Source organism: Staurois parvus, unplaced genomic scaffold, assembly GCF_062004578.1.
Source record: "Staurois parvus isolate SC_StPar_1 unplaced genomic scaffold, SC_StPar_1.0 ptg000298l, whole genome shotgun sequence".
NCBI lineage: Eukaryota > Metazoa > Chordata > Amphibia > Anura > Ranidae > Staurois > Staurois parvus.
Window position 1 is genome coordinate 350566 of NW_028318094.1, and position 27506 is coordinate 378071.

The 27506-nt window shown below is 41.2% G+C and overlaps 1 protein-coding gene across 1 annotated transcript in view; it reads right to left on the bottom strand.

Annotated features, from left to right (window-relative positions):
- Nucleotides 1–4986: 4986 nt before the first annotated feature.
- SMIM3 (small integral membrane protein 3) overlaps nucleotides 4987–27506 on the bottom strand; it is a 50522-nt gene continuing 28002 nt past the window's right edge. Inside the window, exon 2 of the mRNA XM_089682782.1 lies at nucleotides 4987–5485. Within this exon, the coding sequence (XP_089538908.1) occupies nucleotides 5282–5458 (177 nt within the window). The 5' untranslated portion in view covers nucleotides 5459–5485 and the 3' untranslated portion in view covers nucleotides 4987–5281. The remainder of the gene's footprint in view (nucleotides 5486–27506) is intronic.

Below are 27506 nucleotides of genomic sequence, written 5' to 3' on the forward strand. Positions count from 1 at the left end.
TCTAAGATTGCCCTGTATTTGGCTCCATCCATCTTCCCATCAACTCTGACCAGCTTCCCTGTCCCTGCTGAAGAAAAGCATCCCCACAACATGATACTGTCACCACCATGTTTCACAGTGGGGATGATTGTGTCTAGGGTGATGTGCAGTGTTAGTTTTCTGCCACACATGGTGTTTTGCTTTTAGGCCAAAAAGTTCCATTTTTGGTCTCATCTGACCAGCGCACCTTCTTCCACATGTTTGCTGTGTCTCCCACATGGCTTCTCACAAACTGAAAATTGGACTTCTTTCAACAATGACTTTCTTCTTCAATAAAGGCCAGATTTGTGCACAGATTCTCCCACCTGAGCTGTGGATCTCTGCAGCTCCTCCAGAGTTACCATGGGCCTCTTGGCTGCTTTTCTGACGGCCACGTCTTGGTAGGTTTGCAGTTGTGCCATACTCTTTCCATTTTCGGATGATGGATTGAACAGTGCTCTGTGAGATGTTCAAAGCTTGGGATATTTTTTTATAACCTAACCCTGCTTCAAACTTCTCCACAACTTTATTCCTGACCTGTCTGGTGTGTTCCTTGGCTTTCATGATGCTGTTTGTTCACTGATGTTCTCTAACAAACCTCTGAGGGCTTCACAGAACAGCTGTATTTATACTGAGATTAAACTACACACAGGTGGACTCTATTTACTAATTAGGTGACTTCTGAAGGCAATTGGTTCCACTAGATTTTAGTTGGGGATATCAGAGTAAAGGGGGCTGAATAAAAATGCACGCCACACTTTTCAGATATATATTTGTAAAAAATTTTAAAACCATTTATCATTTTCCTTCCACTTCACAATTATGTGCCACTTTGTGTGGGTCTATCACATAAAATCCCAATAAAATACATTTACGTTTTAGGTTGTAACCTGACAAAATGTGGAAAATTTCAAGGGGTATGGAAACTTTTTCAAGGCACTATTGTTACCTATTCTGAAGTGACTCCGATCTGCACATATGATCGGGTCCCAGCGCTGGTTTCAATGTAGAGGAGGGACAGCCAACAACAGATACCTCATGGTAATCCTATGGGTGATGTCATCACAGTTTCTCCAGCCACTGTCAAATCTCCCCTCTTCACTGAAGCTGGCTGGAGTGATCATGTGAGCAGACCGGAGAAGCTTCAAGATAGGTTTTTATTTTACCTGGTAGACAGAATAGGCTTAGAATGGTGGTGGGAACAGATTTAAACTTAGGTGTCCGTTTATGAACCAGCGGTAATAGATCGCTGCTCAGTTCTCCGGCATTCTCGGAGAACACAGTTCTCCTGTGAATGCAGTTTATGAAGCAGTTCTCCGAACGAAGGGAGAACGGTCTCCAAATGCTGGAGAACGGTCTACAAACTCTGGAAAACGGCTCATTTTACTATAATCTCGCGAGATTACAGTAAAAGATCAGTTTACTAAGCAGAGATAAATTATCTCTGCTTAGCTTGTGGTCCCTCCGATTCTCCAGCTCTGGGCTGGAGAATCTGGAGGGAGAACACAGATCTCCAGTGAAGGGCTGATATGATCTCCTGAGTGTCATAAACTGTGAATGACCAGAGAATAGCTGAGATCTGTTGAATCGCAGCTATTCTCTGTGTCATAAATGGACACCTACAGTTGCAAGAAAAAGTATGTGAACCCCTTGGGATTACGTTGAGATTTGCATGAATTGGGCATAAAATGTGCTCTGAACATCATCTAAGTCACAACAATAGAAGAACACAGTCTGCTGAACATAATACTACACAAACATTAGATGTCGCCATGGTTTAATTGCACATAACATGTAAACATTCACAGTGCAGGGAGGAAAAAGTATGTGAGGCCCTTGCTTAATGACTTCTCCCAGAACTAATTGGAGCCAGGAGTGAGCCAACCTTGACTCCAATCAGTGTAATGATATTGGATGTGTTGCTGACAGCTGTCCTGCCCTTAAAAAACACACACCTGTTTTGGGTTTACTGGTTTCAAGAAGCACTGTCTGATGTGAACCATGCCTCGCAGAAAAGAGCTCTCAGAAGACCTACGATCAAGAATTGTTGACTTGCATGAAGCTGGAAAGGGTTACAAAAGTACCTCCAAAAGCCTTGATGTTCATGTGTCCACGGTAAGACAAACTGTCTACAAATGGAGAAAGTTTAGCACTGTTGCTACTCTCCCTAGGCATGGTCGTTCTGTAAAAATGACTACAAGAGCACAGCGCAGAATGCTGCATGAGGTAAAGAAGAATCCCAGAGTGTCAGCTAAAGACCTACAGAAATCTCTGGCACATGCTAACATTTTTGTTGACACATCTAAAATAAGGAAAACATGAAAAAAGAATGGAGTACATGGGAGGACACCACGGAGGAAGCCATTGCTGTCCAAAAAGAATATTGCAGCACGTTTGAAGTTTGCAAAAGAGCACCTGGATGTTCCACAGCACTACTGGCAAAATATACTGTGGACAGATGAAACCAAGATTGAGTTGTTTGGGAAGAACACACAACACTATGTGTGGAGAAAAAAAGGCACAGCACACCAACATCAAAACCTCATCCCCACTGTAAAACATGGCGGAGGGAGCATCATGGTTTGGGGCTGCTTTGCTGCCTCAGGGCCTGGACGGATTGTTGTCATTGATGGGAAAATGAATTCCAGAGTTTATCAAGACATTTTGCAGGAAAACGTATGACCATCTGTCCGCCAACTGAAGCTCCGCAGAGGATGGGTGATGCAACAGGACAATGACCCAAAGCACACAAGTCATTCAACAAAACAATGGCTGCAACAGCACAAAATACGCCTTCTGGAGTGGCCCAGTCAGAGTCCTGACCTCAACCCGATTGAAATGCTGTGGCATGACCTTAAGAGAGTGATTCACACCAGACATCCCAATAATATTGCTACACTGAAACAGTTTTGTGAAGAGGAGTGGTCCAAAATGACTCCAGATCGTTGTGCAGGTCTGATCTGCAACTACAGGAAACGTTTGGTTGAGGTTATTGCTGCCAAAGGAGGGTCAACCTCATTAAGTCCAAAGGTTCACATACTTTTTCCTCCCTGCACTGTGAATGTTTACATGTTATGTGCAATTAAACCATGGCAACATCTAATGTTTGTGTAGTATTATGTTCAGCAGACAGTGTTCTTCTATTGTTGTGACTTAGATGACGTTCAGAGCACATTTTATGCCCAATTCATGCAAAACTCCACGTAATCCCAAGGGGTTCACATACTTTTTCTTGCAACTGTATGTTAGGTTTTGGCTTGCCTTCCACTTTAAGGAATTCACCAAAGCTATTAATGTCATCTGGAAAATGTGAAAGATTATGTCTGCACACTTGTTTAATTTGTCTGAATATAGTAAAGACACTAAAGTGTGTTAAAATAAAATAAAATACATATATATTGTATAAGAAAAGGCCTAAAATGTTTGCAAGGCAGCTACAAATGTGCATCTTTTATAATCTGTAGCATGTTTATTGCTTGTTAGTTCCAATTGCTATCAGGTCTTACTGTTCTGTTTCAAGTACTACTTTATACATTGATATATCTCCTTTAGACCTCAGTCTAGTAGAGTCACCTGCTGAATAAGGACCCTCCACACACAGCTTGACTCCCCAATAAGACACAGAAGTTTGATCCATGGTAGTTTTACTTTATAAAACGCCATACATGTTTACCAGTCAAATCAAAGTGTAATTTAACAATGATCTCCTACATCTTATGCCCACTCTGAAGGCTGGAAACTAACAGAGGGAACAAGAAGGAGAAGGGACGGGTCTAGTTATGTACCAAAAGAACTAATCCAAACACAGAGGTAAACTGGATTGTACCTTTTGGGAATACAGCAATAACAAGATGTAGTGACACTGGAAGCCACTCGGTGTTAGCACAAACATGTTGACACAATACATAATCCCTGGAATTCATAGGGACTTGCAAGAACAGATTTTGCAAAAGTATCTCATATGCATTCTACGTTGTAAGAGTGGTGCAGCTTATGTTAAATTCATGTGCCTGTCTAGAACTTGGACTTGAATTTGGCCTGAGCTCCATCAAAACAGTAATGTTAGCATTCGGGTGGGCAGCTAACGGGAAAATAAAACCACGGCTCAGCCAGCTGTTTTTACTGCCCTCAGCCTCCTATATGAAAGAGCTCTTTAGGTTCCATGTCCCTGCATTTGAAAGAAGTCAAAATAGAAATGTATGAGGGTAAAACACCGGGAGCCTTTACAACGAATTTAATGCCTATTGACCAGCTATGTATCCAGAACAGTGCAGAATAAATGGATCTACAGTATTAGGCTGTAACTGTACTATATACCAGTGTTTCTGGAAACAGTTGGCCAAGAGGCAAAAAGGAATTATTTGCATGGCCTTGCCCATTGTCCTAAAATGAAGAATCAATTATTGTTTTGAGTATTTGTGATAAAAGTAAGACCTGTAAGATACCCTCTGTTTGAATAAGGCTCTTCTGTGCTTCACATTGGTTGATTTTAGGGCTTTTGGTTTCTAGCCTGACGCACCATAACCTGTCTGAATAGGCAATGAAATGCTCACATTTCAGAATAAGTACAGTGAGTGCTGTACGTATGAGGACATTGGTAAAAAAAAGGCCAACTCTTTTCAACCATTATTAGTCAACTCTGATTCAGAGGATTTTCCCCTTCGGAAACAAAACTGACGTAATTTTACCTTACACAAACAAACACAAAATGGCCCATGGAGCCCACCGGCTATACAATTATAAGGTGCCCCCACTCTGGGGGGCGGTGTGGTGGGGTTTGGTACTTAGATCTGCAATGCATTGTATTTTTCATTATTCCCTTTTTTGATTTTGTGAATACATTTATTTGAGGGGTAGCCTTATGGATGTGTAGACTATTTTCTTTTTCTTGTTTTTTTTTTATGAATTTTAGCTTCATTGTGACTGGATGAGCCCAGATAGCAACCATAATAATAAATGAATCTACAATTACATTTTTACATGATTTTAATAATTTTGTCTTAGTTTACTATGTAAACATTTTTTTACTTATGAAAACGTATGTAAATATAATAGCTTTTGGTTGTTTCATGGTGTTTATGAAATCTAACAACACTGTGGATTCTCACACATCAAGTCCAAATGTTAAATACAACAAGAGGCCATAATACACAGCATTTGCCGGATCGATTGTTGTTCAACATCCTTTTCCAATGAATGTTCTATGTCCACATTATGGCATTGAAATCTGCTGTGGTAGTAATTACAGTTCTCCTCTATGCTGCTATCGGTTGTTTTGGATGGGATGAGTCCGTACTCTGTAGATAATGACGGCTGCAGCCGGGAAGAGAAGCAATGATGTCATCACCAAGATGGTGGCCAGAATAATGAGAATGATGACCCAAATGTCCAGTATGTGTTTAGGGATCTCTACTGGGGTTGGAGTCACGAGGTCTGTCATTTTAGCTTATGATGTGAAATCCACTGCCTGTAATGAGAAATAAACAGGAAGGACAATGAAAAAAGACATATTAGTAACATGCTTTAGAATAAAGCTAAACTCTGGGATAAGCAAGTATTGTGTAAATGCAAGAGGCACATTCATACTTGAAACTTGGTATGCTTTGTGTATTTCTTACAGATCTATGTGGTTACCCAGCATTAAAGTGGAGTTCCACCCAAAAGTGGAAGCTCCGCTTGTTTGCCTCCTCGCCCCCTCCACTGCCATATTTGGCACCTTTTGGGGTGGAAGGGGTAGCGGATATCTGGATTTGACAGGTACCCGCTCCCACTTCCGGCTTTGTTTGCCATAGTGAAGTGAGCTGTAAGTTTGGCCTCCTCCTTTAGTCTCCTGGGAACCTTCACAGGTCCCAGAAGACTCCCGGATCAATCAGGTCCCAGCGTGACTCCTGCACGCTCAGTGGGCACCCGGCTGTGAAGCCACAAGCTGTCACAGCCTGGTGCCCACAGTTGAGATGCTGTGGAGAGAAGAGCAGGAGAAGGTACGGCGCGGGTGAGCACATCGCTGGATCCTGAGACAGGTAAGTGTGTGTTTATTAAAAGTCAGCAGATACATATTACACAATTGCAGACAGTAGCAAACTGCTCAAAATTATTTGATAAATAGCAGCAACTTTTTTTTGGGGGGGCACTTTTTCACGTGATTTTGTATCTAGAGAGGGTTCTAGTGAAAACTCCCTCTTTGTTCATTTGAACAAAAATCACATGTAATCATGTGACGATCATGATTTTTTTTTGGGTTGTTTTTTAAGCCATTAATACACATTATTAACATTATTATCATCTTTAAATGTACATTGAAAAAAAAGTTATTTAGAAAGGCTATCTAATAAAAGATCACTGATATATACACCCTGCAGCAGAAGTAGAGTAGAATGAGGAAAACAGAAGGGAGACTAAGACCCTGGTCGCACTGCGTGTGACTTGGCAAGCGATTTGCATGCCATGCAACTTGCAAATCGCATGCCAAGTCGTACTCTATTGTCTGCAATTATAGTGGTCATATTGGTGCGGTTTCGATTGGAGCCGCACCAATTTCTAAAGTAGTGCACGCATTACTTTTGGTACAATTTGCATAGACATCTGTGTCAGATGTCTTGCAAATCGCACCAGAAATTGGCATGTCCCCTGACTTTGAAATCGTGCGATTTCACTGTAAGTCGCACAATTTCAAAGTTGGGCTTGATATGACCGGGGTGTAAGGCAGGAATGCTCTAGAAATGTCAGCTGAGGGCACAAGCTCTTGAGATGCTAGTATACATTCAGCCTGAAGGGATCAGAAAAGTCTGATCTAACTTTGACAAGCAAGTTCACCAATTGAACTGTGAGTGGTTTTAACATTATTAAAATACTGTTCCATGCTCAATATGCCAGTATGTGCTGGTTTCTCTGGTACAGTATTTTTATTGAAGTGCAAAGGAGAAAACACAGTCACAATATTCCCAAGCAGGGGATAAAGACAATAGGCACATCATGGAATAATATAAGTTATATTAGAAGTTCAAAGAAACATGAACTGTCAAACAACAATAAGCCTCTGGTGTGGGCCGGGGGTCAGCACTGGATGCCTCAGTCCTAAAACCCAGGGGCTGGAAGGGTTTTGGAGTGTGGTTTCGCCGGTCCACCTTAAAAATAGGGGGGTGAGAAGGGAAAGGAGAGAAAGGGGTGAGAACAAGACACAAGGCAAGGAAATGGAGGAGAAGGGAGTTCCCTCATGTAGAGGCGGTGGAGATTAGCTAGGGATACCAAAACTGGTCGGATGCAAAGTTGAAAGAGTGTAAGACCACCGTGGGGATCACGCCTTCAGAAATTTATGGTGGGAGTCATGAAGGATACTGGTAATCTTTTCATTAACCATTAGGGTCATTAGGATGCTCTTCACCTCCACAAACCAGACAGTGGGTTTTTTCCAGGCCCTGGCAATTGCACATTTAGCGGCGATAAATAGATAAGTGACCAATTTCTGCTGATAGGAGAAAAGGCCTAGGATCGGGCAGTGAAGGAGCACTAGTTTGACATCTTTGCAGATGGGTATTTGGAAGAGAGTGAACAGGAGTCTAAACACTCTTGACCAAAAACCCACCAAACGGGGACAGGACCACCAGACATGGAGTTAGTCTCCTCGCTGACCACAGCCCTGAAAACATCCATCACTATATGAGGGATTCGAGTGAGTGATATGGGCAGGGACCCAGTACCATCAGGAAAAGGGCCTTATAGGCAGCCACCAGCATAAAAGTGTTGAATGAGCACTTTGGTATTCTAGTCCAGGCTTTTCTCCAATCTGCAGCGTTGATAGGGGATAGGTCTCATTCCTATTTGAGCACGTAGGATGGGGATTTCAGTGCACCACTAGCGTTTGTGGAGGAGTAGCTCATAGATATGGTACCATTAGGCAATTACATCTCTACATGCTGTATATTCCTTTATGGTATGAGCTAGCTGCATTAAACCAGTAACAACATACCCCATACACAATGATAAGGGTCTGCATCAAATGTACTTCATGAGATATACTACTCTGACTTCTAAAAGCATTAAATGTACAAGGCAAGAAAAAGCCATTATGATGAGACAATGAAATTAGGCATGTGCAGGAGGCAGCCTACATGTACCAGCAGTACCCCAAAAGAATATTTGAGATATAAGCAAAGTTCAAAAATCTTAGCCACCTGTCACTTCTTATACACTATATGGACAAAGAATGTGTAAACCCCCTGAGAAATATTGAGTACAGGTGCATAAAACCAAGTTCATAAAGAAGCAGTTTGAGTCCAGTGATGAGGAACTTGAGTGGCCTGCACAAAGCCCTGACCTTAACCTGACAATATCAGCCAGCTCTTCATGTCCAACATCAGCACCTGACCTCATAAACACTTTTTTAGCTGACTCTGCCCAAATTTCCACCGGCACACTCCAAAATCTTATGCATACCCTTCGTAGAAGAGTAAATGCTGTTAAAGCTGCAAGGGGTGAGTGGACATCTATAGATTAATGTCCATGATTTTGGAACAGGATGTCCAGCAAACTCAAATAGGTGTGAAAGCCAGGTGTCCACAAACGATTTTCCAACAGTAAGATCTCCACGCAATAGCTATTGGCTTTGATCCAGCACACTTTGAAAGTTTAGATGACCTGTGCAAGCTTGGGGTTTTCCCATTCCTTCTGTTGCATTATTGATAACATTAAGAGCTAGTTCACACTAGATGCAGTCCAGTGTGTTTGTTTTCTGCATCATAAATGCATGCACAGTGTTTTCCATATATTCCAATGGCCCTAGTTCACACCAGCGCAGTCTGTTCCAGTCAGTTTCTGGTGCAGAAACAAAAGTAGAACATGCTGCATTTTTTCTCCATAGAACCATACTTTAGCATAGCAAACTGCATCAAAACTGCACCGGAACGTAGTGTGGTGTGAACTGTGAGCAAAAATGTATCCGGAATGTATCCAGAATGCGTTTTTGTGGTGTGTACTGTGAGCAAAAACGTATCCGGAATGCATCCAGAGTGCGTTTTTGTGGTGTGTACTGTCCCTATATAATTTTAATATCCAGTAGTGTAAATGGCTATCCCTCTACTGACCGCAGTTAGTGCACAGACCTGGGAACTAAATTTCTCAAGAGACATAAGCAATTAGGTGGTTTAATGGGGAATTATCAGTTTTGAGTGGACTGACATTTTAAACAGCTACTGAAACAGCCAAAACTTTACTTACAATAATGTATTTTATAATCAGCTATCCAATTATATAATAGTACAAAAAGGATAAAGAAACAAAACTGAAAGGAAAGAGAGAAAAGAAGGAAAAACCGAAGAAAACCAGAAAGAATCAGCTAGGCTATCCTAAATAGTAGCAACAGACATTGAAATGAAACATTTGTTCAATGAATTTGTTGCTAACAACTAAGCAACAAAGACTTACAAAAAATTTTTCAGAAGTAAACTTTGGTCCCATTTCTGAATATAAATCAAGCAGTAAAACTGTATTCAGACTCATAAAAGGAAATCAACAATTTAGTCAAGCTGTGGAAACATCTCCAGTATAAGACATGCTACGGAATACGTGCTACTGCCCATCAGTAGCTGGCAGAATCTTCATTTCTGATTATAAACACAACTCTCTGGATGTGAAACAATATTGTCGATGGAGAGGTGTCTGAATAGAAAGCAGCTGGATAGAAACCAATTAGAGGCTTTCATTTCTAAACTGCACTGAAAAGTGGTATTATTGCTTTGAAAGGACACAGGGAACACATGCTACCTTTCACATCAAAAGAAAAGCCTGAAAATGGTGATAAATAACTATAGTCCTAACACTAACCTACCATCTAACCCTTCATGTAATTGTAATGCTAACCTTTTCTGTTGGAATACAGTGTTCATGTATTGTGCAACTACTGCAGTGTTCAGTATAGATTTCCCTCAGCCAGTAGATGGCAGTGTTTATAAATGTGTAGCTGCATCTATGACTATACTCTATATATTTTTCCTGAATTAAGTTCCTGTTTCCTGTTAGCAGCAGATAAAAATTAAAAATGTGGACTGTGTACTGTCTGTTCTGTAGGCCTATATACAGAATCTTTAACATTTTCAATAACCCTAACAATCACCCTCCAACTAATTTTACCAGTAACCATAGTACTAATCTGGCAAAACCCTACCTGATACCCTAACTCTCAAACTAATCTTTGAGATAACCACTAACACAAAACATTAACCCTCCCTGTGAATCTAACATAACTTCCCCACTAACCCTAAGAGTTTTCCCTGGCTAACGTGGGTTAATCTAACACTGATCACCGGCCCCATAATCCAGTACTATCCCATAAACTAACTAACCTCACACTCACCCTTCCTGTAGCTTATTACCAATTTTTCACATGTTGTAATTGCAGGGCTCATTCACACTATGTGTGGAGACCTGCCATTTTCTGCCCCTGATCATCACAGGGCTCCCCGAGGGTACCTAGAAATCAATACATCTCATTCACACCACAACAGAGCAGAGAAGTATGAAAATTGCAGCATTTCTGCATGTTTTCTGCCCTGAACCAACTGAGGTCTCTGTAGCAATAACCCTTCGACTAAGCCTGAAAGCCTAACATTAACCCTCTGACCAACCAACGTTGTAATATGTGTGGCAGGTCTCCACACATACCCTAACCATAAATCTCCATTCTTCTTTTTATCCCTACACTAACCCCTAATGAACCCTTGTTCACTAGTGACTAACCATCGCTGTAAAACAAAACCTCCCTGTTACCCTAACTCTCCATTCTTCTTTTTACCCCTACACTAACCCTTAATGAACCCTCATTCACTAGTGACTAACCATCCCTGTAAAATGAAACCTCCCTGTTAAACAAAACTTCCCTGTTACCCTAGCTAATCTACCCTCTTGCACACATTCACACGTAAGGGCTCGTTCACACGTGAGGTCAGGTGGGCGTTAAAACCTGGCAATTGAGCCACAGTCCCCTGACTGCCCACATGGACATTAAATATACACCCACTCATGGCCAGGGCTGGGACAAGAGATGGGCAGGAGGGACAGTTTACTGTATGGATGGGGACATCAGTGAGCTTATTCTGTTACAAGGCATTTTGATAAGCTGATAACTGCTGGGGGTAGTATCCACTAAGATGGCAAATTTTAAGGTGGAAGGGGGGAGCAGTTTAGCTTCTTTGCCCTGGGCACTGGATGACCTTGTCCCGGCACCGCTCATGGCTGTGCACATGCAGTGGCAAAATTTAAACAGCATATTGCTTTCAACTCACACAGTCCTATGGGGCCATGCCAGAGCTGCACCACAATGGTGTACATTGCATGGGATTGTTGCCTGGTAGTATGACAATTACAAGGTTAAATTAGGCGGTGCGGTGGTGACATACCTCACCACCTGTCAAACACAAGATCACTTTTCAAGCATGGATCAGTGGATTGACAGCCCTAAAACTAAACCTCTAACTAACCCTACCTGTAACCCTAACCCTTTCCTATGCAAATGTGTAGGCAGGTGCAGTCTGTAATCTGCACTGCAGGTGGCGCTTGTCTGCAGCAGCAATGCAGATGGGGGAGGAGGTTAGGAGGAACTGGGTATCTCTATAGTTTCTTCAGGCACTTGGGTCAGGGACCTGGTTGGATGCTTGTGCCCATGTGACCCCAATGGCTGTCTTGGGTCAGGCAGAATCTATTTAGGACTCTGACCCCTGGGTTTGGCATGCTTTATGCAAGTGGCTAATGCAGAGATCTTTGTCTGACAGAGAAAGTGTTGAGCGTTAGGGAGAGGTTTCAGAGGAGTAGGGAGAGAGCAGAGACTACGTCTACCTCATCAGGAAGTGTCCCCTTTGGGTTGGACTGGCCAGACCACATTCCACACCTTATGACAGATGCTATTCATATCCTTGGGTCTCTGGACCATTGTCTCACCACAAACAGTTGTAAGAGATGCCGGACAGCGATCCTTCCCACGGTCTGTTTGTACAAGTTGAACTCTTTTGCAATGCTTTGTTTCTGGGACTCTCTGTGTTTACTGCCTGTCACACTACGCTGCACCTACCCAACAAACGTAACCTCTACTCAAGCCTTTCCTACACAAAAAGATATCAGCACTCAAGATACCAATATTGGAATATACTGATTTGCTAACAAAAAGAAAGTAATCTTCCCAAAAGGCACTCAGGCAGCAAATATAGTCTGACAGAGGTTTCCGACACTTCCCTGTTTAATTGGAAACAATAAGGTAAAATTAGCTAGCAATGTAAATAAAAGGATTACCTGTAAAATTAATTTCTTGGAACACAATACAGGACATGGCCATAGTCTTACAGGAGTAGTTGCAGCACATAACCCAGTCATCAAAGACTATTAAGATGTACTTTACTGTACTATTAAAAATAAACTTTTGGCTGGAGTTGGGATCTTTGAGATGATATCTCTTTCCATGCTGAGACTAACTCCTTATGTCTAGGAGGTCTATTACCTTCACCGTGGAAATGACAGGTAACTACCTATAATAAAGCGGAGCTCCACCCAAAAGGGGAAGTTCTGCTTTAAGCACTAGTCCCCCGTTCCCCTGAGAAATTGGCACCCGATTACCTGATTTTGACAGGTACCCGCTCCCACTTCCGCTGCGATTGCCTCGGCCAGTGGTCTACAAACTGTGGCCAAGGGGCCGGATGTGGCCCTTTGTTTGCCTTTATCTGGCCCTTGGGGCACTATTCCTCCCCAACCATACAAGGTACTATTCCACAGACTGACACCAACAACAGGACATAATTCCTGTTACTGATACCAATAATGGGGCACTATTCCTCCCACTGACGCCAATGATGGAGCACTATTCCTTCCCCTGATCCAACAATGGGGAACTATTGGTACCACTGACGCCAATGATGAGGCATAGTTTACTCCCACTGATGCCAGAGCATTTTTCACTTTTACTTGCCACAGTCCGGCCCCCTCAAAGTCTGAAGGACTGTAAACTGACCCTTTGTTTAAAAAGATTGGAGACCCCTGGCCTAGGCGATCAGAAGTGGAAGTTGTCCTCCCTCCCTGTTCTGGGACACATTACAGGTCCCAAAGACTCATATACAGAGTGCAGTGCTACTAGTGCATGCACAGCCGCCAGCTGTCACAGCCGGGTGCCAACACTTAAGATGCTGGCACAGGGGAGCGAAGACAGCTGGTGAAGCTGGCTGTAGTGAGTACACCGCTGGATCGTAGAACAGGTGAGTGTCTATTTTGTAAAAGTCAGCAGATACAGTTTTTGTAAATGCTGACTTTTATTTTTTTTTGTTTGGCTGGAGCTCCACTTTAATTTCACTAAAAATACTTAGAAGCAGAATAAATCTTGAGTTGAGAATGCTTCAAAGACTCATGAACACATGACTAGTGTAGAAAAGATGTTGGAAAATGCTAACACCCCAAAACATACTTACCCAACTTCCGAAAAACCCCACATTTTCCCAACACTCCCTCCACCGAAAAAGGAGACCACACATTGTTGGAGTAAAATGGCCTTCACTGCCTTTTATTAACAATTTAACTTAAATCCAGAGAAAAACATTCCTTAAAAAAGAAACCTCCATAAACTTATGAAATGAGTTGTTGGTCTAGGCAGGCACCCAAAACAATATTGATCTCCCCCTGTGGAACCTTAATGTTCCTCCTAGGCCTCCAGCCGCAACGCACCAATTCGGAGACAAGGACACACCTTCCGCAGGTAGACCTCCACCTTCCAGTTAAACCTCGGTTAACTGGAATTTACCCGGGCACACCATACCACAGATGGGTCCCAACCATACACTTTTCTTCAAAACCATTAACAAACTCCCAAGACCAACAACTGCCACCAAACCAAACAAGCCAAACAAAACAAACACCCCAGGGGAGGGCAGGCGGGAAGTTCTCTCTTCAACTGCTAACCAGCACTGGCTTGTCCCCCCAACACTCCCCCAAGATTCAAGGATGATCCCACCCAATACTACTAACACCAATCAGGTAACTTCCCTATCTTTTAACCCTTCCCCTTTAACTTAAATCTTTCCTGTCTTTTTCTCCCTCTTCACCTAGTCATGTCTGCCCTGTACTATTCTTCTTTCTTTCTTTCTTTCTTTCTTTCTTTCTTTCTTTCTTTCTTTCTTTCTCTTTCCTTTCTTTTTTTTGCTACAGGCACCCCTTTCAGTGTATTTCTGCCCCTGGGAGTCACAGTGTTGAAGTACAGCTTTGGCCAGTAGCCTGTACAGGTCAATGACAAGCTGTCAGATGCTATGGCTGGATGCCTGTAACAGCACATTTTGTCCCTGTCTGCTTGTAATTACTTGGATGTGTGGTCATGGGTGTATAGCCATAGCATCTGATGGCCTGTCTTTGACTTGTACAGGCTACTAGTTGCTGCTGTACACCGATACCTGTGATGTTTGGGTGCAAAAATATGCTGAATTCTTGCGCTGTATGCCTGAATGTGTCCATGTGCATGAGCCCTATTTGCTGTTTGATTATGCTGTTTTTTGGCTGACAAAGCCTACAACAAATTTTAACATCACATATTTTGCAGTGAGTGTTGAGGGATGTTGTAAGCACACCATGAAATCACTCTCACGCTATTTAAATGCACAGTCAAAAAGTTACTATGAAAGGGAAGTAAAACATAAAAATATAATAAAAACAAATGTTTGCTAATATCGCCTTCCCTTTTTCTCAAAAATGTGAATTTTTACAATTGTTAATTAGGCCCCATACTCGGAGATCATTCACTGATATTGTAACCTAAGATACATACTAGAAAAAAAGTAATATGTTCATACCAGCTCTGTTAAAGTGGACAGATATTCTTTCATTAAAGCGGAATTAACCACTTCCCGACCGGCCATTGCATATAAACGGCCGGACGGTGGCAGTGCAGGGTCGGGTGGCCGTTTATCAATGGCCTCCCCGCACCCTGCTTGTGCACGCTCCCTCAAGCGCGCAGCACCGCGATCCGGTGCCCGCTGTGTCCTCCGGACACAGTGAAACACCGATCGTCGGGCGGGACCTCTGTACGAGGTCCCGATCATGTGATCACTGATTGGCCAATCAGTGATCACATGCAAAGTAGTAAGCAAGATGTCACTTGTGACATCATTGCTTACTACATGTGAAATCTGTGAATGATCACAGAGGTCACATGGTACAAGGCTATTCACAACAGCCTTGTACCATGTGACAAGCTGTGACCAATCACAGCTCACTCAGTACTTTTCAATGAGTGCAGGAATGCACACAGAGAGAAAGAGTAATAATTGCTTTTACATCCTATATGGGTGTAAAAGCAATCAGTGTAAAAAAAAAAAAAATCTACATCACCCCCCACAAGTAGTACAGTGTCACCATGGTGACACTGTACTGCTAGGGTGACAGTATGTAAAAATAAAAATAAAAAATAATAATATAAAAAAATAAAATAAAAATGTAAAAATAAATGTTTAAAAATTATAACTTTTGGTTATAAACTAATTTGGATTTTTTTTTTACTAAAAAGATAACGGAATAAATTTTGGCAAAGATTTATGATGATATTTATTTGCAAAATTTTATTAAAAAAACACTTTTTTCAAAATTTTTGGACTTTTTCATTTACATAGCAAAAAAAATAAAAATCCCAGCGGTGAATAAATACCACCAAAATAAAGCTTTATCTGTCTCAAAAAAATGGTAAAAAAATTCATTTGGGTACAGTGTTGCATGACCGCGCAATTGTCATTCAAAGTGTGATAGCGCTGAAAGTTGAAAATTGCCCTGGTCAGGAAGGGGGTGAAAGTGTCCGGTCTGGAAGTGGTTAAACCCCAAACCAAAAATTTACTATTTTGCACCTTACCAATCCTTAGATGTGGGGGCTGCATTAGTTTTCTTTTTTTTTTAGTTTTTTTCTCTGTTTTCACCTGGCGATCTACCCAGTAACATACCTCCTGTATTAGAGTGCCTACACTCTGGATGAAGGAGCACAGGGGGCACAGCAGACAGCAGCATTGCCAGTCTAGGGGGAGGGGAGTGTTCAATGTAATAGCAAATTTAGATACACTAAACACATTGAAGCCAAACTCCAGCTCATATTTTTCAAGAATCATGCACAATGCACAGGCATTAGGCTTTTTTTCAGTCTGTAAAAGCACCTCTATATTAGCCTATGTGTCCATACATGCATAGGCTATTACATGCATATTAGAGGAGCATTTACAGGTTCCATCACCAATACATTCTGGAGAGGAGCTTTAGTGCAGAAAAAATGCTTGATGTACCTAAACATGTCCAAACATTAGGTGGATTTAGGCACGTTTGAGTGTTAATATATTCCAATGGCCAGAATAAATTTATATTCTGGCCAATGGAATCCAATAATGCTCCAACGCTTGACGCACCTAAATGCGTGTGCAATATGTGACTTTAGGTGCATTTTTCAGGCAACCTTTCTCCTGCCAGGAGTTCTAATGTTTAGAGGAGAAAAGTAAATGCCCTGTGTGCATGTGGCCTCAAGCAGTAACAGTTTTTTTTCTATTGGGAAAAAGGTTATACATGAATAAATAAAAGCTGGTCATTGCAAGCCCCATGTCAGTGTTAAATGGTTTGTTCCAACCAGGGGCGGACTGACTATTCAGACACTCAGGCACTGCCCGAGGGCCCGGGGTCAGTTGGGGGCCCCACGACATTCCCCTGGTACCTTAGGCTTTTTTGGGAGTGGTTTGAATTTGGGCGAGGACACAGGGGCCCCATGATCCCCTATGATCCAGGGGCCCCATGTTGACATGCCCCTTGTACGTTTCATAGGCTTTTTTGGGAGTGGTTTGAGTGTGGCCGAGGACACAGGGGCCCCATGATTCCCTATTGTCCGGGGGCCCCATGAGTTGACAGTCCGACCCTAGTTTCAACCCTTTAACTGCCACATCTGCATGAGAACCTGTTCTGTTGAAAAAACAACACTTACTGGCTAATTCACCAGGTGAATATAAAAGAAAGAATGGCATAAGCATATACTCCTATACTCCTGCGCTGGAGGATGGACTCCACAGAGGTTAGAACCACAAGTGGGATGCCTGGAAGCTGCATGCCTTGCTGCCCTCAATGGACCAGAGGGATCCAGAGTACTGCACGCAAAGAAACAAACAGAGGGTGCACGGGCCTAGTGCATTACCTTTTCAAAGATAATTTATTATGTAAGTAAGTGGTAATATACTCACAAAGGAACAAATATCAACGGCACATCATATATAGTACAGCAAGGTCCAGTCCCACTGGATGATAACTGTAATGGGACTCCTATACCTCCAAATAGCTGATGCGTTTCGAGGGCTTGAGGTTTCAGATCGGCTCTGAGGAAGAGGCAAATCCTCGAACGCGTCAGCCATTTGGAGGTCTAGGAGTTCCGTTACGGATATCATCCAGTGTGACTAGACCTTGCTGTACTTTATATGATGTGCCCTTGATATTTGTTCCTTTGTGAGTATATTACCACTTATTTACATAATAAATGATCTTTTAAAAGGTAACGCACTAGGCCTGTGCACCCTCTGTTTGTTTGCATGAATATAAAAGAAAAAGAGCCTAAAAAAAGAAAATAATTGCGGCCATCACATCTAGGAAATGGTAAGCTGCTTTTCGGGTTAACATTGTTTTAAGTAATGTGTAAGGTTAACACTTAGGGGCATATTTAGTGAAATATTTAGTGAATGTCTGATCTGCTGCCTTGTAAATATGAGAGATCTTCAAAAAGTGTCAACACTTTGATACATACATATATACACTATATTGCCAAAAGTATTGGTCGGCCTGCCTTTACACGCCCATGAACTTTAATGGCATCCCAGTCTTAGTTCGTAGGGTTCAATATTGAGTTGGCCCGCTCTTTGCAGCTATAACAGCTTCAACGTTTCTTGGAAGACTGTCCACAAGGTTTAGGAGGGTGTCTATGGGAAGGTTTGACCATTCTTCCAGAAGAGCATTTGTGAGGTCAAGCACAGATATAGGTTGAGAAGGCCTGGATCGCAGTCTCCACTTTAACTCATCCCAAAGGTGTTCTATCAGGTTGAGGTCAGGACTTTGTACAGGCCAGTCAAGTTCCTGCATCCCAAAGTTACTCATCCATGTCTTTATGGACCTTGCTTTGTGTGCTGGTCCACAGTCATGTTGGAACAGGAAGGGGCCATCCCCAAACTGTTCCCACAAAGTTGGGAGCAGGACATTGTCCAAAATGTCTTATTATGCTGCCAGCTTAAGAGTTCCCTTCACTGGAACTAAGGGGCCAAGCCGAACCCCTGAAAAACAACCCCACACCATAATCCCCCCCTCCACCAAACTTTACACTTGACACAATGCAGTCAGGCAAGTACCGTTCTGACAACTGCAAAACCCAGACATGGCCATTGGATTGCCAGACGGAAGCATGATTGGTCACTCCAGAGAACACGTCTCTGCTGCTCTAGAGTCCAGTGGCGGTGTGCTTTACACCACTGCATCTGATGCTTTGCATTGCACTTGGTGATGTAAGGCTTGGATGCAGCTGCTCAGCCATGGAAACCCATTCCATGAAGCTCTCTACGTACGGTTGTTGTGCAAATCTGAAGGCCACATGAAGTTTGACTCTGCAAACATTTGGCGACTTCTGCGCACTGTGTGCTTCAGCATGGTCTGACCTCGCTTTGCCATTTTACGTGGCCTATCACTTGGTGGCTGAGTTGCTGTTGTTCCCAGTTGCTTCCACTTTGTTATAATACCACTAACAGTTGACTGGAATATTTAGTAGCAAGGAAATGTCACGGATGGACTTATTGCACAGGTGGCAACCTATCACGGGACCATGCTTGAATTCACTGAGCTCCTGAGAGCGACCCATTCTTTCACAAATGTTTGTAGAAGCAGTCTGCATGCCTAGGGGCTTGATGCCATGGAGGTGATTGGAACACCTGAATCCAATTATTTGGAGGGGTGTCCAAATACTTTTGGCAATATAGTGTATGTATATATACATATATATTTTAAAAAGTGCAGAAACCTTAAGAACCTTCGTATGTTCATTACAGTTAGGCAGCACAATGGCTAAATGGTTAGCTCTTCCGCCTGGCAGTACTAGGGTCGTTGGTTCAAATCCCAACCATAGCACCACTTACCTGGAGTTTGCATGTTCTCCCTGTGCCTGCGTGGGGTTCCTCCAGGTACTCTGGTTTTCTCCCACACTCCAAAGATGCTGGTAGGTGAATTGACTCCTGTCTAAATTGGCCCTAGTATGTGTATGTATGAATGTAAGTTAGAGACCTTAGATTGTACACCCCTTGAGGGTTAGGGACTGATGTGAAAGTATAATATATATGTAAACAACTGCGTAAATTGATGGTGCTTTACAAGTACCTGTAATAAATATGTCTCACAATCCTTCCCCTGACAATATGCTCATCTGATTTCTTTGTCCCCAGAAGCACTGAACCATCTTTTAAAATAAATAGTGTAGCGCTAAAAATACTAACAATTACGTGTTAAAATGCACAAACTCTATATACATCCCCTACATATATATATCCAAGGTGATAAATCAATACATAAATAATAAAATAGTTGTGTCATACGTGAATTCCCTCACGGGGAATATTTAGTGAAAAAAGTGACAAACACACTCCTATTTGCACATTGTGAAACAATATGTATACTGGTGCACACAATTAGTGAACAAATAATCAATTCAAAAAGTCCAAAATGATAAAATAATAGTAATACGATAATTTGTGTTGATCCTCACACTTCACTCTTCATGCAAGAATATATAATGTGCCGTATACGTGGTACACACGTGCCAATCCTTTACTAGCCAAAATCTTTGTTCAGGTGTCTCCCAGAGTCAACATCTACTTCCTGGACAGAGATGCTGGCTCAGAGATGTCACATGCATGTAAATCCTGGTGCTTGCACAGTTCTTCAATGTGCTCTCAAACATGAGACACACAGACAATGCAAAATCTTCATATAGCAGTTAAAAAAAAAGAAAACAAGCAACAGGATGCACCTACCAGCCTGCTCTTACTGGAATCTGAAAAGTGACCTGTCACAGATTGCTTTTCAAGGATGGGGACAGTAAACACTGCTGCTTGTGTGAAAGGAGCCTTTTTATTTAACTTTGAAATGAACGTGTTTATTAATATGCATGCAGAGACACATGCACCTATGATTTTTGGGGGGGGGGGAGGGAGGAAGATCTGCTTTAAACAACCTTCAGATAATATTTGGCTACATTTGGAGTGCATTGTTTTAAATGTGTCAGCCAACTAAAAATTTTGCATTTTGAGAAGAATCAGTACGGAATGACCATAGTTGAAGACTGTAAAGCAGGAAGCAAAGTTTGTATATTTTACATTTAAATATGCCTACTCTATGTACATACTGTGTATACTTACTAAAAAAAACAGTGATAAGATTGATTACTTTCACTGATTTCTTTTACATCTAAAATCCCTTTTGATCCTAAATAAACATTGCAAAAACTATGCATTTCCCTCTGGATCTCTATAGTTGTCATTGATCAAGGCAAGGAGTTCTTCCCCAACCCATAGCCAGGACTGGAGATAATATAAAGCCGCACTGCAGTCTGGCTGTCGAGGTGTAATTTATTGTTCCAGATACATATTGCAGAACTCTGCTGTGAGCTGAAGATTCCCGAGTCTTCCCTATGGTGTATGTTTGATATTTGTTCCAATCGATTATCAGAGGGCTGCTAATACCAGCAATTAGGGAGCTGTTGAGCCCAATAGTAAGGTGCCAGTGCTCCACAGGGGATTCTGAAGAGTAATACACAGGACCCAACACTTTCAGTTAACCCATGCTAGGAGAAATATTTGGGCTGCTATTGCTTACTTTTTTCTTTTTTACCTTACCTTTATGGCTATCACATAGGAGCTGATAAGCTGTCTATATGTTAGCCTCGTGCAGGTGACAGGTTCTCTTTAACCACTTCAAGTCTGAACACTTTTACCCCCTTCCTGTCCAGGCCAATTTTCAGCTTTCAGCGCTATCACACTTTGAATGACAATTGCGCGGTCATGCAACACTGTACCCATATGAATTTTTTAGCATTTTTTTGAGACAGATAAAGCTTTATTTTGATGGTATTTATTCACCACTGGGATTTTTATTTTTTTTGTTATATAAATGAAACATCCAAAAATTTTGAAAAAAGGATTTTTCTTATACAATTTTGCAAATAAATATTCTTTCTTCATAAATCTTGGCCGAAATGTATTCCGTTATCTTTTTAGTTAAACAAAATAACCCAATATAAGTTTATAACCAAAAATTATCATTTTTAAAAAATTGTTTTACATTTTTATTTTATTTTTTATATTATTATCACCATGATGACACTGTACTACTTGTGGGGAGTTATGAAGATTTTTTTACACTGATTGCTGTAAAAGCAATCATTTCTCCTTCTCTCTTGCTGCATTCTTGCAGCCATTGAAAAAAATACTGTGTGAGCTGTGATTGGTCACAGCTTGTCACATGGTACAAGGCTGTTGTGAATAGCCTTGTACCATGTGATCATTCACAGATTTCACACGTAGTAAGCAATGATGTCAGAAGTGACATCTTGCTTACTACTCTTCAAGTGATCACTGATTGGCCAATCAGTGATCACATGATCGGGACCTTGCACAGAGGTCCCGTACAACGATCGGTGTTCCACTTTGTCCGGAGGACACAGCGGGCACTGGATCGCGGTGCTGCGCGCTCCCTGGCCACCCACCCCTGCACTGCCACCATCCGGCCATTTATATACAACGGCCGGACGGGAAGTGGTTAACGATATATCAAGGGGACTATTGTTGGGGGCACATTACTCTACGTGTAGAAGAAATTGAACAGTTTTACAGCTACGCAAATCACAAGAAAGCCAACAGCTCACTGTAAAAGCTAAACTATAGGAGTCTATTGACATGCCAGTGCTGCTGAACATATACCGTATTTTTCGCTCCATAAGATGCACCTGACCATAAGACACGCCTAGGTTTTAGAGGAGGAAAACAAGAAAAAAAATATTCTGAACCAATGGACTGCAGACATAGTAATGGAGATAACCAGAGACTGCAGACATACTACAGGAGATGACCAGAGACTGCGGACATACTAGAGGAGATGACCAGAGACTGCAGACATACTAGAGGAGATGACCAGAGACTGCAGACATACTAGAGGAGATGACCAGAGACTGCAGACATACTAGAGGAGATGACCAGAGACTGCAGACATACTAGAGGAGATGGCCAGAGACTGCAGACATACTACAGGAGATGACCAGAGACTACGGACATAGTACAGGAGATGACCAGAGACTGCGGACATAGTACAGGAGATGACCAGAGACTGCGGACATAGTACAGGAGTTGACCAGAGACTACAGACATAGTACAGGAGATGACCAGAGACTGCGGACATAGTACAGGAGATGACCAAAGACTGCAGACATAGTACAGGAGATGACCAGAGACTACGGACATAGTACAGGAGATGAACAGAGACTACGGACATAGTACAGGAAATGACCAGAGACTGCTGACACAGTACAGGAGATGACCAGAGACTACGGACATAGTACAGGAGTTGACCAGAGACTACGGACATAGTACAGGAGATGACCATAGATTGCGGACATACTACAGAGACTCCCTATGAATAAGTCCGGAAGTGACGAAACGCGTTAGATATTTGGCTAATCGATGACCGGAAGTGATGTACTTTGGAACCCAAAAGTGATGTGGGACTGTCCGAGAGCGAGGACCGGCAGTGGTGAGAGCGTTGTAAGGTCTTCCCTCTCTGATACTACCGATACATGGAGATATATATATCTTTGGGCTTACTTTATACTATGTTCTTGTAAGTGAGATTCTCTGGGCAGAGATTAAATGGTTTTAAATAGTACTGCACCATGTCGGGTCTCTATTTTTTTTCTTTTATGTGATGTCTGTGGAGAGTCATTATCAGAGGCAATAACATTGGAGCATTTGAACCATTCTTGGGAGGAATCGATTTATGATATGAGAGAACATCTTTTTCTGGAAGAATATAAATTTACACAAAAACGCATTTGCCAACCATGAGAGTGGGAGGCAAATAAATTTGGTGAGTGTACACCTGAAGGGGGAGCACGGCACTTTGAAGATATTTAAACAGTCACGTGGTGATTTTTCTTTGGCAGTTATAATTCAATTCACATGGTGAATACAAAAGGACTCTTGATTTATGGACTTTTTTTGATTATCACTTTATTATTTACAGAGCGCTGCACATATATTTTGTTATTACAGAATATGATTTGTTTAGTGTAAATTAATTGGTTTATGTGAAAGTTATAGCGTTTACAAATGGCGTTATATATACTGGATTTTTTTTTACTAGTAATGGTGGCAGTCAGTGACTTATAGCGGGACTGATACCGGGGGGAACTGACTTGGTGTCACTGACATCCCCAGTGACACCAATACAGTGATCAGTGCTTAAAAAAACCCACTGACACTTTACTAATAGCACTGGGCAGGAAGTGGTTAACATGAGCGGCAATCAAAGGGTTATCTGTGTACTGGATGTGTTTTACTATGCAGCAGTGTGTTTGTGCTTCACTGTAAGCACACTGCTTTGTATGGCTGTGCTGTGAAGCACCATGCGAAGCAGTGTGCATGAGCTGACAGGGAGGAAAACTGTTTTGTTTACAAACAGTTCTCCTCCCCGTTGGAGATCCTCGGCAATTACTGGGCGCCGACAAGTTATCACCGACTGGGACCCGGTGATTGATAGCCTACCCAGAAATGCAAATCACATATATATATATATACGTGATTTTGCACACCCCTGCCACCCTGTAGCAGTATTTCTGCTATAGGGCGGTCTGAAAGCGGTTAACTTTAATACCACTACACTCAGGACTGTATTCCTGTTGAGGAGTCCCTGTTTAGTACCACTTTGTCTACACCTCAAAAAGGGGTGCTTTCACCCTGAAGTATTGAAGCAATATTGTCCACTTTGAACGCATATCCATTTGAAGTTCATTGGAGTATCCCTAGGCTCACTCTCACCCTATCCAACTTCATACCCAAAAATTAAAAAAACAAAAAACAAAAAAAATGCAAAAAGTCATTCAGTCTGTTCTCTGACTGGAGCGATTAGGAAATGCTGTGTGCCATCATGGAATGGAACCTGGGATCAAACATCCAAACCAGTTGCGGATGGTTGATGGTCATCTGACATTTTTCAACCTATGTAACTACATGGACAGTGCTTTTTAGAATTGTTAAGTCACCGGTCACAACGCTGTGATTTAAAATTGTGCGATTTCAGGTGCAATTTCTGAAGAATTTATTGCTACTTGTGAAGTTTTTAAAGATTTCTTGAAATTTGCAGTGCGATTTCCATTATATTCTATGTATGTGAAATCACAACAAGACTGCAGAAAAAGTAATGCAATAACTAGTTTAGAAATCTCGCTGCAGCAAATCGCATGTTAAGACACTGACATTCACATTCATTAGATGCAATTTCAGGTGTGCTTTCAATTTGCAAATCGCACCGGTATGACTTAGAATGTTTAATTTTGTATGATAAGTCTTCTTTAAAATGCTGCGCGATTATTATGTCAAAGGGAAAGTAGTCTTATCTTTACCACCCTCATCAGTTTCCAATATTGAGAACTGAATAACAAACAAGAGCTCCCAACTCCCTATTTGGATTGGTTAGATAAATGTGTGTGCCAGTCCTCCCCTCCATGGATCAACATGACGGGCTGGGTTGCTGCTGCTCTCTGTTTGTGTAGCAATTATAAAATGATCGATGTGATTGCAGATAATCATGCAGAAAGCTGTCTATACGCCTGACTGCAGTGGGCTTGGAGGGAAGAACCACGTTCATTTTCACAGGCAGAGGATATGAGCAATTACCCCAAGCATGATTTCATCTATGTCAGGAAGATAATTACACCAGGGGAAAATATATGTGTGGGACTGGCTTTTCCCATTTTTATCTTGACCTAATGAGAAATTTGTTTCCACTACAAGGTTAAGTCCTCATGCACATTGGACGTTTCTACAGATAACCCCCCAGCATGTTATCCTATGTGTTCATGCACACATAGACTGTAATCACGTTTTTTGGCTGGAAAAAAAACCCAGGACTAGTGGCTTTCTAGAGAAGTTTTTTAGCTGTAAAAAAGCTCTAATGTGGCAAAACGCAGCAAAACGTCGCAAACCGGCATTTTTGGACTTTTTTTATTCAAACGTGGTAAAACAACAGTAAACGTGGCAAAACGCTAATGCAAAAACGCTATAAAAAGCTGAAAAACTCACGTTTTTAACTTGACTTTACACAGCTAACGTTATCAGCGTTATCAAAACATCCCGTGTGTATGAGGACTAATAGTTTCCATTTTAAAACTTTGAAGAGCTCTAACCAATTATAATTAAAACCATTTTACATTTTTATAGCCGCTGTTTTTGGCTTTTGATGTTTTTTTTCTACAGCCAGTAAACCCCCCAGCATGTTATCCTATGTGTCCATGCACACATAGACTGTAATCAATGTTTTTTGGCCAGGACATTTTTTGGCTGGAAAAAAAACCCAGGACTAGTGGGTTTTTAGAGGAGTTTTTTGTAATTCTTTGCTAAAAGCAAATTGTGTAAAAAAGAAAAAAAAAATACTGATCACTACCCCAAAGTAGTACAATGTTACTATGGTAACATTGTACTACTTTGATCATAGTAAAATATGAAAAAAAAATCTTAAAAAAAAATAAAAAAAATGTAATAAAAAATTAAAAATAGTAAAAAAAAAAAAATATATATATATATATATTTTTTTTTTCATACTGTCACCAGTCAGTGTCCCTGTTCACATGCCAGTTATATGATGACGCTGTACTGCAATGGTGACAGTATGTAAAAAAAAAAATAATAGTGAAAATAATTTTTTTAATTTTTTTATTTTCCGAAAAATTATGACAAAAAAAATACAACTTCAAAAAACTCGCCATTCCTCTTATGAAGTTCGTCGGACTGTCTACTCTGCAAAAAGGGGTCGTTTGGGGGATATCTGTACTATTCTGACATTCTTGGACCTCAAGAAATTAGATTGCCTGTCAGTACTTCAGGATTGATCAATTTTCAGATCTATACCATAGTTTGTAAACTCTATAACTTTCCTACAGACTAAATAATACATCCTAATTTGGGTTATTTTCACCAAAGACATGGAGCAGAATACATCTCGGCCTAAATTTATGAAGAACAAATATTTATTTGCAAACTTTTATAACAGAAACAAAGAAAAACGTGTTTTTTTTCAAAATTTTTGGTCTTTTTTTGTTAATTTAGCAAAAAATAAAAACCCCAGTGGTGATTAAATACCACCAAAAGAAAGCTCTAGTTGTGTGAAGAAAATGATAAAATTTTAGTTTGGGTACAATGTTGTATGACCGCGCAATTGTCATTCAAAGTGTGAGAGCGCTGAAACGTGAAAAATGGCCTGGGCAGGAAGGTGTAAAATTGCACGGTATTGAAATGGTTAAGTTGTCATTTTTTTGTAATAATTTTTTGGAGAACGAAGAAATTAAAAAAAATTATTTTCACAAATGTTTTTTTTACATACTGTCACCAGTGCAGTACAGCATCATCATATAACTGGTGTGGCAATGATCAGGGACACTGACCGGTGACAGTACGAAAAAAAAAAAATTAGAATTTTTTTTTTTCAATTTTTTAATTATTTTTTTATTTTTTATTACTTTTTTCTCTTTTTTTTAAGATTTTTTTCATATTACACTATGACAAAAGTAATATAATGTTACCATAGTAACATTGTACTACTTTGGGGAAGTGATAAGTATTTTTATTTTTATTTTTTTACACAATTTGATTGCTTATACCAAAGAATTTATTTGCTATAAGCAAGCATTTAACTGAATGAAATTGATTCATTCAGGTTTTTTTGTTGTGATTAGCTGTGATTGGCTATGGCTAATCACATGACACAGATGGGCTGTGATTGGCCGAGCCTGTGCGTGTGATCACTGTAACCATTCACAGCTAGACACACTTGTGTACAATGGATGGTATGAAAGGAAGCCATCTATTGTTTGCAACTGTCATGTGACCTGCTGTGATTGGTCACAGCAGGTCACATGGTACTGGCAACGAGGCTGGAACACAGATCTGTCCGAGGTACACAGCCGGTGACAGATCTCGCCACAGCGCGGTCCTGCAGGCACGCGCACAGCGTGATCTGGGAAGGACATCATATGACGCCCTCTTGGATCAGAGAGAGTCCCACCTGGCCATCATTTTACTATAGGCCGGGCGGGAAGTGGTTAAACGCATCAACTTCAGGGACAACATGTTTACTTGCTGCCTAATATAACTTACTATCAGTTGTCATTGTAACAAAATAATTAATGTTATTTAGTTTACCTGTCAGTGGTCATAATGTCATGGCTG